We start from the raw sequence: 14,668 nt of genomic DNA, 5'->3' as shown, positions 1-14,668 counted from the left end.
CCAACAAAGACGAGCTTCCCCCTGCTTCTCTCCATCCGATTTCTTTGTGTTTTCTCTAAGAAGAACATCACGAATCTCTGTTTTGTCTCTTGCGCTTCACTCTAACCCTTTCTGAAGATTGTACCCGGCAGACAGAAAAAAAACACAACTATTTCCAGTGTTTGTCCTTTGTCTTTCTCTACTGCTTTGGCCTTTTCTCACTTTCCTCACTTCCCCTCACCAATAGGTTGTGTATTATTCTTCGGATGCCATCGTATGTCATCATAGTTGTATTTTGCCCAACACTGACTCGGTGTTAATATAAGTGATGGCATTTTTAGATTTGAAATTGTCTGAGATCATTTCCTATGATCATACTTGAAAATCTGTTGAATGAAATGAGTGCATTTCTATTAAAAGCTCATTTGTGGCCAGAATAAAAAGGTTCCCGTCACTTTGTGTGTTTGACAAAACTCTTCTCCGCGGCCCTCCCTCTCTCCCCGCGGCGCAGAGTGAAAGCAGCAGCAGCAGTAGCGTGTCCACCATGTTGGTGACCCAGGACTACGTGGCTGTGAAGGAGGATGAGATCAGCGTCATTCAGGGCGAGGTGGTCCAAATCCTGGCCAGCAACCAGCAGAACATGTTCCTGGTGTTCAGGGCGGCCACAGAGCAAGGCCCCGCCGCCGAGGGCTGGATCCCCGGATACGTGCTGGGACACACCTCGGCCATCGTCCCCGACTGCCCCGAGGGAACCATCAAGTAAGAAATAGAATAGAAGTTATCGTTATTGTTTCATGCCGACTATTTTATTTTTTATTAAAGGGGGACTTAAACACCCAGATTTCTGGCAAAACAGCATTCTGCTTGATTTGAAAAAACAAGGGAAGAAGCAGAAGATCGTCTCCTCTTGTCTCACTATACTCTTTGGCTGTGTTCAGACAGGAATTATAAACCAGAAACGACGCCATGGCACTTTTCCTCCGCATAGAGGAAAAACGTCATATCAGAGTGTATCAGAGACAGAGTACGTTATAAATACAGCCACGTTATAAACAACTAACCAACGCTGGTGGTCCGTATGGAAACAGCGTTACTCGAAATGGTTAAAAGTGATATCAATTTGGTCACTCAGTGGCGTTTTACTGCCATGTAACATAACTAACGTTAGCCACTAGCATTAGCCACAGTACCCGATTACTCACAATGCCTTGCATTGTCCCAGCACCCAGGAAGGGCTCGAGCTACATTTGAATGCATCAAATAAAGCTGATAATATACAATTTGATTGACATTGAAGTACACCACGCGCAAACACCACCGTGACATAACGATCTACCAAATCGGCCATTCATTTTAATGCCCCCCCCTCCCCAAAAGAAAAGCAGGTTTGAACCCATAGCAACACTTTTGCTGCATGAAATGATACAGTTTGTACAATTGTAACAGTTTGGTCTCAAATGTGGAGATTTTGACCAGAATCCTTTACATACCACCCCAAAAGCCATATATGTTGTTTAAAATCTGAAATAAAAGTGTTTTGGGGGTTAGTCCTGCTTTAATTATGTGTTTTGTGTTTTTGGGGAAAACCTATCCTGTCCCATAGTTACCTGTAAGACATCTGATATCATCTTGCATTGGCTTCCAGGTGCGAGTTATGAAGGAAAAGGGAGAGACGTTTTCAGTCTTACTCAATTCTACAATAAGTATATCATCAAACGAACTAGCGGTGACTGGACCATATCCCATTACCACAGGTTTGCAGTTTACATCGAGAGGCCTCTTCCTAATTTGTCAAATGTTCTCTGTTCTTCTGCCCATCAACATCAAATCTTGGGCTGTCACAATATAATCAAGACATGAGAAACACTGGATTTTGTGGGACACTCACAATAAATCATGTGCCCTGTCCATGAGTTTAGGGAATAAACTCTGTCATAGAAGTTGCTAGGGCATTTAAAAAAGCTTGAAGAAAAGTCTAGGCTACAGCACAGCTCTGGACCGACCACATGATCCCCATGAGAAACACCTGCACCTCGTGCTGTCAAACATTTTCATCTGACTTGGACCTGTCTTTGACCCAGTAGGAAGTCTTCATCCTGGCATACATCCCTGCGCATCCGGAAGAAGTCTGAGAAGAAAGAGAAGGAGGCAAAGAAGGAGACCAAGCTGGAGAACGGTTACAGGAAGTCCAGAGATGGCTTGGCCAACAAGGTTTCTGTAAAGGTCAGTTCCTCCCCACACCTCAGCAAGCAGGCATCATTCAATCTGTACTTCACTTCAATTTCCCCCCTGACATTTTGACTCTTTCTTTCCAGCTTCTAAATCCAAACTACATCTATGATGGTACGTTTTTTTTCTTCTTTTGTTTTGTTTTTTATAGATATTGTACCTATTGAATGACCTAGAATCAGTTTGACAGTGGCTGCTTAGTTCGCCGTGAGACCGTTTCATTTGAGTCAACTTTGGTTGATAAGACAATTTACCGGTGCATGCTTTTTCTTTTTAATTTCTAGGGAAACAAATTGCACAAGTCTAGGAGCAGTCATAAGTGTTGAACTTCAATCAATACTAGAGATGATTTTGCACATCTGTATTGGTTTGCATAATGCTGTATGTGATGATTAAAGAACAGCTGCCCTTAACACAGTTTGTGCAGTCTTCCATAGTATTTGAGCCATGGTCCTGTCAAGCCTGTCACTGACAGCATTTGACCTTTGACCTTCCTCACCCTCCAGTCCCCCCAGAGTTCCTTGTGCCCCTGAGTGATGTGACGTGTGACAACGGAGAGAGCGTCACCCTTCGGTGCAAGGTGTGCGGTCGACCACGGGCCACCGTCACCTGGAAGGGACCCGACCAGAGCAGCCTCACTAACAACGGGCACTTCAGCGTCGCCTACAGGTAAGGCAACACATCCTACATCCCAAAGTCTATATCCTGTGTCCTACATCCTAGTCCTACAGTGTATCTTATATTCTGTCCTGCCTCCTATATCCCACATCGTTTATCCTGTAATATGTCCAACGTCCTTCCATACAGCCTATATCCTATGTCCTACCACCTGCCTTCTATGTCCTAAATTCTTGTCTCATATTGTGCCTTGTGCCCTACATCCTAGGTCCTATATCCTATGTCCTCAGTCCTTCATCTAACATTCTGTATTTTGCATCCTACAATCTATATCTTCTTTCCTGTATAAAAGATGAAGCTGGCCATCGTGTCTTAGGAAGGAGGCTGGTGCTACAAAGCCTTTTGAATGTTAAAAGCAGATGTGAATGTATTTGTTTGCAGTGATACGGGCGAAGCGACCCTGCGGATAATCGGCGTAGACTCTGAGGACGACGGTGTTTACACTTGCATTGCCACCAACGACCTGGGCAGCATGACATCATCAGCTAGCCTCAGAGTGTTGGGTGAGGGCGCACACACTTCCCTTACTGAGATGGTGCACTTAATCATATGACACACACATCCAGCTTTCACACTCCGATACACCCAGAACACAATGTACCCCCCCCCCCCCCCCCTACCTTCTACCTTCTGCACATTCTAACTTATACAACGCTAAACGTGATGTTAAATCGATCTCCTGCGTTGATGTTTGTCTCATCTCAGCTGTGTCCAGTGACGGGGTCAGAGTGAGCTGGAAGGACAACTTTGAGTCTCACTATGCTGAGGTGGTGGAACTGGGCAGGTAAAACACGCTTACAATACACTGACAATACTGTATCTACGATTCTACACTAAGGGAGGGTTAGATTGATACAGGTTTGCAGAAAATAATCAGATATCGGACATGGACATCATTACAGTTTATTGATTGCATAATTGATCAATACTATGCTGGTTGTCTATGGGAAGCCCTTGAAGCCCCTTGAATTGATTGTATTGTGACATTTCAATTACATTCCACTATTAAATTTTTTATTGGGTATTTTTCCACTGTGCCAAAATTCAGGGGGAAACACTGAATACATTGTTTGAAATGTTTTGGCATGAAAATGGTCATAGTTAAAGATATAGAATGTTGCACAAAATGTCAGCTGTTGACTTAAAAAAGAAGAAGAAAAAAGTACTGTAGATATCAGTTTTCAAAACCACATATCATATGTCTACAGAAAAATTAAGATGGTGATTCTAATAGTATAGTAGAGATAGAATCAATAGAGATTATTGTAACAGTTATTACAAGGATATTAATGACAACGGTACCCATGAAAAAAATCTAATGGTTGTTCCCTCCCCCTTCTCTCCAGGGGACGTTTCTCTGTGGTCAAGCGTTGCGACCACCGGGGCACCAAGCGCACGGTGGCGGTCAAGCTGGTCAACAAGAAGCTGATGAAGAGAGACCAGGTGACTGAGGAACTGAATCTGCTCCAGAGGCTCCAGCACCCCCACCTGGTCGGTCTGATAGACACCTACGAAACCCCCAGCAGCTACGCCCTGGTCCTGGAGATGTGAGTGCCCACCAAAAAGCACACCTGTTCACATCAAGAAGAAGAATGCCTTTATTGGCATTGAACAGTTGAACAACACATTTGAGTCACTCCAGGGAGAGCTAATCCGCTGCATCGGAGCACGCTGCCATGTTAACTCAGGAGTGTTAACCCTAAAATACATGTCTTTGATGGTGGGAGGAAACTGGAGCTCCCGGCATTTCATTCTACAACTGTATTTTTCTTTTTTTCTTTTTAGCGGAGGGGTGTTACCTTTGTTTTTTATTATACTGTAACTGTAGGGATGGCCGATATTGACAGAATATGTTACTGTATTTTGACAATGCATCACAGTACTTTTCATTTTGTTCTTCTAAGGTTAGGATTCAAGTTACTAAAAAATACAACAGGGACAGTACCCCCATCTGCAGCCCTTAGCATGTGCTAAGAAAATGTTTTGAAATTTGAGTTGTTCTTTTTTCTTTATCAATATTTTATTTTCAGTTTTACTTTAGAACACAAACAACAACAAGCTCAGACAGTAAAAGAAAAAGGCTTAAACGGGCTACCAGTCATAAAAGATGTTGGGGTCTCACGCAAGGGAGCCATGAAAAATCAGCTGGGCGGAGTAACCTGTCATTTTTAACCTCGTCAAAGTAGACCAGTCAAGTCAAAGTCAAATTTTATTTATATAGCACCTTTCATACACAAAGGCAATTCAAGGTGCTTTACAAAAAAATAATCGAAAAAACAAGCAGCAAAGCAATGCACATATAAAAAACACATAAAAAACATTCTTCAGTATTATTATTACATGCACAGTCCATTTGTTGGAAATGTACAGGAATCTTTTTTTTTAATTACAGGCCGAGAGAGGCAGTAGTTTAGTAGCAGTTAAAAGCAAGAGTAAACATAAAGGTCTTTAGCTTGGATTTAAAAATAGGCAGAGTAGGGGCAGATCTAATGTGTTCAGGGAGTTTGTTCCAGTTATGAGAGGCATAGTGGGAGAACGCGGCTTCACCATGTTTTGATTTGGTCCTCGGGACAATTAGTAGACCAGTGCCTGAAGATCTCAGGGATCTGGATGGTTCATAGTGTAGAAGCATTTCAGAGATGTAGTGTGGGCCTGACCCGTTGAGAGATTTGTAAACTATTAGCAGAATTTTAAAGTCTATTCTAAGATTTACTGGCAGCCAATGCAGGGATTTGAGAACTGGTGTAATGTGTTCAGCTTTCTTGGTTCTTGTTAGAACTCTAGCAGCCGCATTCTGAATGAGCTGTAGTTGTTTAATAGCTTTTTTGGGAAGACCATTGAAAAGACTGTTGAAATGTTGACTGTTGAAAAGACCAGTAATGGGTCCCAGATAGTTGAGAACCTTTTAAGCGAGTTGGCTCTCAGGAACCTGAGTCTATGTACGTGATGTCTTAACATGTAAATGAAATTAGTTTATTAAACATAAATAAAAAAAAATCACAAATATATAAGTACATATAAAGTCTATAATCCTTCTGTTAAAATGTTAACAGCTAATGATGTGTTTGTTAAATCTTCCAGGCCTACTTCAGTATATAAACAAAACTATTAACTTAAAAAGAATCAGTAATGACTAACTCTCAGACTGCAGTCAGTATTCAGGCCTTTTTTCTTTCTTTATTTCTTTCTTTTTTGCACGTTTGAGTTTATTGGACAGGACAGTAGCCAGACAGGAAAAGGTAGGGAGAGAGAGGGGATGACATGTGGCAAAGGGCCACGGGTTGGATTCGAACCCAGGCCGGCGCTCTACCAGGTGAGCCATGTATTTAGGCCTTTTCAGGTGAAACTCCACGCACAGCTCATTACTGTAGCTTGTTAAACCTTCAGTTCCATTTTTCCCTCTGATGTTTTCCTGTGTGTGTTTCAGGGTCGATCAAGGCCGTCTGCTGGACTACATCGTGAGCTGGGGGAATCTGACGGAGGAGAAAGTTGCCTGTTACCTACAGGATATCCTAGAAGCTTTACACTACCTACACAACTGCAGGATAGTGCATTTGGACGTAAAAGTATGTGCTTTCAATACTAAATGACTCGCTGCATCATATTCCATGTAAGGCTGGGGACAGGCCACATGAGCAAATAGACTAGGAGGTCACACACTTAACCAATAGCATTGGTGAATTTTGTAGATGTGCACACGCTTGACATGTCTCTCAACAAAGGGGGGGGGGGGACTATGGATCATTCTCTGTCCATTAGTCTGTATGTTTGTTAGTTAGTCACACTGCAATGTTTACTTTATGCCGCTAGGGGGCGGCATTGGCAATGAATGGGACTGACCCAAGGACGGAACTCCATCACTGGTGGGGGACAACATGTTTATCGTGCCTATAATTGACCTAAAAGTCATGTCATGTGTGCCTAACCTAAACTGGCTTGAATCTAGTTACAGTATATTTTTCTCCCTCCCGTGAATGGCCATGGTCAAATAGGCTTTGTGTAATATTTATTTTTATTTTTATCGACTGGAAACCTTAATGATGGAATGAAATGGAATGAATTAAATAATCAAGAATTAATAGTGATAGTATGTCTTCTGTTCCATCCCTCTGCTCCAGCCTGAGAACCTGCTGGTGGCCCACAGCTCCAACGGCCAGCCGTCGGTCAAACTAACAGACTTGGGCGACGCCGTCCAGCTGAACAGCGCCCACTACGTTCACCCTCTCCTGGGCAGCCCCGAGTTCGCCTCCCCCGAGCTGGTCCTGGGAGAGCCGGTGTCGCCCACCTCGGACCTGTGGAGCCTGGGCGTGGTGACCTACGTGCTGCTGAGCGGCGCCTCCCCCTTCCTGGACGAGAGCGCAGAGGAGACCTGCCTGAACATCTGTCGGCTGGACTTCAGCTTCCCCAGGGATTACTTCCAGGGCGTCAGCCAGGCGGCCAGGGACTTTGTGTGCATATTGCTGCGGACCGACCCCAGCATGAGGCCCCCGGCTGGGCTCTGCCTCCAGGAGCCCTGGCTGCGGGCCGATGACCGGGCCCGGGCAGAGGGCTGCCTGGACACCTCGCGCCTGATCTCCTTCATAGACAGGAGGAAACACCAGACTGATGCCCGGCCCATTGGAGGAATCCGGAGCTTCATCCAAAGTCGCCTCCAGCCCCGGGTTTGAGCCCCAGGAGAGATTCACAATTCCAGGCCGACCCTCGGCCCCTACTGCCTCCTGCTTTTTCGTGGATCTGACCGAACTGGATAGTCAGCTGCGATGTCGGAAAAACTATAGTCTTGCAAGTTGGGAATACTGTATTGCTTTTGCTAAGGCTGTAGGGGCAGCAGGTTTCCCTGGAATTGGGCATCTTGAAAGTCTAAAATAATGAATGCTGATCTCATCCTCTTTCACAGAATGTTGATTTATAAAAGTCCTGTAGTCCTTTCCCCAATTCAATTGAGGCCTATGGAGGTCTCAAGCCAATCAGAACCCTAGAGAACAGAGTTCTCGCCAATCAAAAAAGAGATGGATGTCGTTGTCTACTGCTGCTTGCTGGTTTCAACTCAAACCGATTTTGTAGTTAAGTAAACAAAAATGAGAAAAAAAAAAACATGAAGTAATTTATTTTCCTTTGCGAGTGTCAAAGCCGATCAAAAGAGCCAGGAGATCGAGCCTTGACACCACTGCACAGTCGCAGAGCTTTCAGGAGAAAGCGATGCCAACGAGCTTGTGACAGCCGAGAGCAGCCCTTCCCTCTTGTTGCTAGAGAGGGACAGAGACACGTTTCTGCTCTTTTACACTAACTGCAAGTCAGAGACTTTTGAGAAGCAGCCCTTTCTTAAAGAAACAATGTATAGAAAGGAAAGTACTGTCTATACATTTTCAAGAACATGTTTGAAAAGAAACGAAAACAAATATAGTAGAAAATGCTACATCAGTGCTACATCTGCATCAGTTGAAAGTTGCTGTGCCACTTTGGACTCTGTAGACACCTAATCCTGGAGTGAGCTTTCCAGTGACAGAGCTTCTCGACTTTACTGACACATTTCTACATCAGATTAGAGCTTTTTGATTGCTGCGCTTACAGTATGTACCTACTCTAAGATACCACGATGACCATGTGGCAAGTAACAATGCTGCACTGTCCAATCTCTGAGAAGAAACAATAGACAAAAGTATTCATTGTTTGCTTTTCCTACAACAAAATTGTGGTGCGCAGATAGAAGATGTTTAAGCCTTACTTTGTATATAGACTTCAACTGCCTTCTTTCCCTCACATTCACAACGGATGCCTGCTTTCAGGAGGCGGGACAAATGACTCCTGCAGACCGTAGCCCGAGTGGCAGCAGGGATTGCCAATCAGATGGGGAGTGAATGCAGAGCGGGAGGAAGACAAATTACTGTAAATGCACTCATTGTATGTTATGTTTCTGATTCTTCTCATGTGCAATGTTGCGGCTTTAACATTTTATGCAACTATTTATGAAGACATCTGTTGTATCTGTAATAAATCTAGAGAAAAGCATGTACTTGGTACTGCAAGCACCCCTGGTAGTTGTGTTTATTTGATCTTTGAGTATTATGACTTCCAACTTTTGCCAATTTTAGGGGTCGCAATCTCTACATCCTGCGCTATGGTTTGATCAAAAACAATGTAACACTTTTTGTACTGTATGCCTATATAGTTATTGGTACACCAAAGTTGCTCTAGCTTTACAGTACTTAATAAAAAAAAATGTTTTATTGTGATTATGTTTTTACTTAAGTTAGGTATGCTATAACCGCCTGAAATAATTGTTTACACTAGCTACAAACACTATGTTGGAAGAACATGATCACATTTATTTTGTCCTTGGAGCCCTTCGTTGCAGTGCAGGGGATTACTGAGGGGCGTTGCATAGAATTGAGCAATGCATTGGCAGATGTTTTTCTACATTAGATAAATGCGGTTCAGACTTTATTTGTGCACAGATACTTTTTGCCCACATTTCTTTTATAAAACCCTGTTCCCTATAGGAGACACTTAAGACTGAGGAAACAATGTTCTTGTTTTGTCTTATTGATGCCACAAACACCATTACTACAGTAGTGATTCTGGTCTCTTATGAATATGCTTGCTGGAAATGAAAACTCAAACGCATGCGGGGCCAAACTGCTGCCAAACTTGATGAAATATCGGGTTAGGATGCATCATGGCTAAACTATTGACAGTTATTTATTTTTAAGGTGTGCAAAGGCCATTAAAAACAAGGAACCCTGGACTGGATACCTCAGTTTTGATTTCCGGCCCCCCCCCACCACCCCCGTCTTGTGTTTCCAGTCTAATTTGTTTAATAAATGACATGCTTACCATTTGTTTTATTTTTATCTGCATGTATATTCCTTTGTACAGACCATACATTTCTCCCTCCTGTAAATATTTTCATTTTTGCCATTATTTGGGAATTAAACATACTGAACACATGTACCTCGCTTGACTTATTCCATGTCACTTATCCCTCATTTCATGTTGAACAGGAGAGAAATTGGACACAATGGCTTCCCGAGAGCTCAAATATGAAGCATTAACTTGCTCAAAGTATATATTTTTTTTTTACAAACTTTATTTAAGTTTTCACATTATGTAATGAAGCAATATTACATTGAAATGTTATCAATACACTTTAAACCCCATACCCTCCCCCACCCACATCTTCCCATCCAGGGTCATACAACAGACAAACAAACAAACACAGTCAAAGAAAGAAAAAGAGGAAAAATAAAATAGTTGCCAGCTTTGTCATTAGCGTTTGTATGTATGCCAGGTAGATAATATTCAGTCAAAGGTTATACTTTCAAAGTGACTAATAAAAGTTGACCAGGTTTCATAAAATTTCTCCTTTGATCCACGTACAGTATATCTGACCTTCTCCAATTTCAACATTGACATCACTTCCTGAGTCCATTGCTTAAAGGACGGTGGGTTTTTTGCCTTCCAATTAAACAGAATAAGTCGGCGGGCCAGAAGAGAGGCAAATGCAATTGCATTTCTTTGGTGACCTCAGAGGCTCACTTCTGGTTGGACTGCACCAAAGATGGCAGTGAGGGGATTAGGACTCAGTGTTGTGTTAGCTATGGATGAAAAACACTCAAAAATGTTGGACCAAAAGTTGCTCAGAGCTCGGCAGGACCAGAACATATGCCCTAGAGTGGCCGGGGCATGGTGGCACCTTGGGCATTCTGGGCTGACAGATGGGATTGCTCAAAGTATTTTAACTTTAGATTTGTATCCTGTTTATTCAATAATGCTGTTGGAAGTAGAGCGACACAGCCTTTTCTCCTCTCATCTAGATTGAAGAAATACGAGGACATTTTTGATGCATTTCGTAACCTTATTACAGTTTGGTTGCACTCAGAATTTGAGGGATTAACTTCTGACTACTCTTGTGTTGCACGGGACTTTAACTGCCACACTAACCCTCTGCTTGACAGATTCCCTCCTGCTGCTGGTCCACCTGGTAGGAAAGCCAAAGCCCTTGTTTCAATATGTAATGATATTGATGATTTTTCTAATGTTTGGAGGACATTTAATCCTTCTTTTATAGAATTTACATTATTGTCCAACCCTCATAAATGTCATACTAGATTGGATTATTTTGTCATGCCTAAAAGACTCGGTTGTACTCAGTAATGTAAAAAACACAAAGAAAATAATGATATATAAACATCTATATTGCAAATATTTATAGCAAATAGGAAATAGCCCACACTGTTGTCTGCTGTCACCTTGCCAGACCGAGACAGACACAACATTAGGTTAAAATATAATTGTAACTAACTGTACTTCTAAAGTAAACATAACGTATGTACTTTTCCCATCTGTTTATCGATACCGTGTCAAATTTGTTCAAATGCATGTTGACAGATTACATGTGGTTAGAAACTTACAACCACTAGCAATCACATGCCTGCTGCTCTAATAGAAACTTCTGGAATTGCTTAACTAGAAGGTTTACCACAAAGGGACTCAAAGCCTCAGTCTTCTGATCCAAAATCAGACACCTTCTCCATTAGGCCAGGTGGTTTGACTACCGGAACAGGGTAACTTCTTATTTATTTGCCACTAGAAAAAGGTTTTTGTTAAGTGTCAGAGCCCTTAGCCTCAGTCAAACCAGCCACACCTGAACAATCACACCCAGGTGGTGCTAATTAAGTGTCTTAAAGTGGTAATCCACAACAGTTGTGCTGCAGCGCTGGATAAGGTAATCTCATCATGAATGGGATGAATGAGGGAGAGAAGTCTTCCTCAGGAAACCTGGGTTACATCGTAACCATCCGTTCATCTCTATGCAATCTAAATCCCATAGAGATAAACACAGTGTTATTCTATAAAGTCTGGCCCGCTGATTTAAAGATGGATGCAGTCAGATTATTTAAACAATCAAGTTCAAGTTTATTTCGCCATTTGCATTAAAATTTGCATCAAAATGCATTGGAATTTCTTGTTCACAAGCCACACACAAAATAAAAGAGCAGCACACATAGGACTGTACAAAAAAAGAACAGGGTAAAACATGGGTACAGTCAGCATGTCGGCTCAGTGCATCGGTTGTAAAAAGAATAAAATTAAATAAAAGTAAGCGAAAACAATCAGATCAGTAAAGTCTTTGAGCAACAGTTGTACCAAAGGTTTGTGGCTTTGTGTTGTTATTATTGTGGAGGAATTTTACAAATTGGACCTTGATGGTATGGAAAAATGCCCATGGATTCTGTTACCATTCGCCTACATGAAACAATGTAATAAGTCAAGGTCCAAATCATTGCAGTAGCTTTGAATTTAGAAACTGAGAATCATGCAGTCTTATTGAGATTGTTTTATACTAGGGTTCCAGCCCCGAGTGCGGCCTCACCCGCAGCTCGGCTGCTGCGTCTGTGTGGCCTCACCTGCTCTATTGGCATGTGCAGCACACAATTGCTCAACTTCACATCACTGATGACATCACAATTGCTCCAGTGACATCACTGATGATGTCATGGACCTTATCACATCATCAGTGACATCATTACTGACCAAAATCATCACAAATCCATCCGATCGATTGTCACCTCCACCCCAGAGAATGGGGACATTTTGAAGCAATTCCTTTCCATTGAATGAGGTGATTCATAGTAGATCGGGTGGTTCTGGTAGACCAGGGGTCAAAACCTGCTGTGCATGGGAACCGTCCTTTGCAGTATAGTTTATTGAAGAACATTTATTTTAAAACTTTAATATCTTCAATTAATTAGAAGTGTAATAAAAACAAAAAATGGGTTGTTACTGTATGCCTATTGCCACTTTTATTTAAATACAAATCGTTTTGCTACCCAAAGATATGTGGACATCCTGGACTTGAGCTCACAAACCTTACCTCAGTATACAACTGACATACACAGTGTGCCACCAAGACACTGCCACTGCTGCTGTGTTTATCCTCTGTTTTTGGACAATTTGAGCAATTAATCACCAGAAAAGGCTGTAATATAATTGAGCTTCTGCATAATACTTTGCTTGCTTGCTCTCACAGTGTACACAATTGAAAAGAATGCTGCACTGTCCGTCTTTCTCATGGCAAATAATATCTTTATTCAGGAGGACCTCCACCCCCCCCCCTCCCTCTGTCTTATTCCACTTATGATGCTCAAAACATCAAGCCAGGAGAAGTGTATAAGCTGTCAAACATTTAAACCAAAGACTAAAACACAAATCAGACAACTTGAAGCGTATGGTTCCTGTGTGCTAATCAGTGTTGGGGGTAACTCATTACAAAAGTAACATATTACATGTAATATATTACTTTTAGGAGTAACTCAGTAATATAACTTATTACTTATAGGATTTCAGTAATATTATACCAGTTACTTTGTCAAGTAACTCAAGTTACAAATTGAGTTACATTTTTATTAAATCAAAGCACATATTTAAAAAATATACAATCATTTCCTAATCAAACTGTGTGTTTTTATGCAAATAACCACTACAGATGACAATAACAAAGGAAAAGAATAACATTTAGAATTTTGGATTGTTTACACTGACTTCAAGGCGGTTGACATTATTTTTCGGGATGGTTCTGGGGCGGTCATGTCATTCTGCTGCTGCTGTTGTTTTGGTAAAAGTAATGCAAAAGTAGTGAAATAAGTAACAAGTTACTCTACACAGAAAGTAATATTGTAAAGTAACTTATTACTTTCAAATGAAAGTAACTAGTAATATGTAGTATATTACATGTTGAAAGTAACTTGCCCAACACTGGTGCTAATAGGGTATGTTTTATGTTCTGCTGTAGTAGGCTGAGGCTCCATCCAATAAAATATTTTTAAACTCATGTTGTTCTTTTATTTCTAAGGCGAGAATTGCTAAATCGGAATACCTCATTCTGTTACTGTTAACTTGACAAATTTCCCTGTACGTCCGTCTCCAGCCGGGGCCAGTACAGAGCACGCCCCTACAGAGCACGCCCATAGGCGAATCCCTCTATCCAAAGAGCACCAAAACTGCTTGAATTGGTTACCTTGACTGCTTTATGTATTAGAACTAGATGTAAGCTCGCTGTATTCATTGCATGTTATGTGTAAAGAGCCCCAGGCTACAAAGTGGCAAGCTGCCACTTTGAACACACACCTGTCCAGTGTCCAATTTGTAAAGGCTATGCACTCCAGTGAACTGCATTTGGCAGGATATATTATTTGAACACAGGCATATTTCTGGGGTGGCAGTTTGAGTCATTTGCAAGGGCTCGTTCTCTGCCAAATACATTGGAGAGTCTGCTCTCTCCAGGGGCCCCAGTGCAATCACACTGTCTGCACTGTCTATATCTACACCCCTGCATTTCATGTGAAACAAGTTGATGTTACACTGATATATTCCTGTAAAATGACCTGATATTCCACTTCCCAATCTGACTTTAATCACCTGGAACATACCTCTCAAAAGATATTATAGAAACTTCCACTTTATCTGTTGATTCTATCTAAAACATTTTAATGAGCTGTATTACTTTACTGTACTACAGTATTGGCTATGCACAAGTGCAGTGCAAGCGCACAGCTGTTTATTGCTGCACAGTACTGTATAGTACGGTATGCTGTCAAGATTTTCTCCCAAGGTTGATCACCATCTACATTTGGATGCTGGATGCACAGAGTAACAGTGACACATACACAATTAACCCATACCCCCCATGGCAGGTTGCTGTCCCACAAGAGTGATTCAACCTATACGTACGCTCCATGAAAGATTTGACATTTGCTGTTCTAAACAAATGAGAAAGTCCCTC

General features: G+C 41.8%; 1 protein-coding gene across 3 annotated transcripts in view; it reads left to right on the top strand.

The window, feature by feature from the left end:
• The window catches only part of LOC310785600 (triple functional domain protein-like), a 48,157-nt gene extending 38,333 nt beyond the window's left edge, over window positions 1-9,824 (top strand). For 2 of the 3 annotated variants that reach the window (XM_083646727.1, XM_083646728.1), the window contains 9 exons: window positions 491-738; window positions 2,064-2,202; window positions 2,295-2,322; window positions 2,715-2,877; window positions 3,268-3,389; window positions 3,592-3,670; window positions 4,233-4,433; window positions 6,314-6,452; window positions 7,005-9,824. In XM_083646727.1, the coding sequence (XP_083502853.1) occupies window positions 491-738; window positions 2,064-2,202; window positions 2,295-2,322; window positions 2,715-2,877; window positions 3,268-3,389; window positions 3,592-3,670; window positions 4,233-4,433; window positions 6,314-6,452; window positions 7,005-7,553 (1,668 nt within the window). In that variant the 3' untranslated portion in view covers window positions 7,554-9,824. Of the gene's footprint in view, window positions 1-490; window positions 739-2,060; window positions 2,203-2,294; window positions 2,323-2,714; window positions 2,878-3,267; window positions 3,390-3,591; window positions 3,671-4,232; window positions 4,434-6,313; window positions 6,453-7,004 lie in introns of all 3 variants that reach the window. The other variant, XM_083646726.1, reaches the window with a different exon arrangement.
• Window positions 9,825-14,668: the final 4,844 nt, after the last annotated feature.

This window comes from Poromitra crassiceps, assembly GCF_964638095.1.
Source record: "Poromitra crassiceps genome assembly, chromosome: 11".
NCBI classification, from domain to species: domain Eukaryota; kingdom Metazoa; phylum Chordata; class Actinopteri; order Beryciformes; family Melamphaidae; genus Poromitra; species Poromitra crassiceps.
Note: the sequence above shows the minus strand (reverse complement) of the source record. Positions and strands in the feature narration are given on the sequence as shown.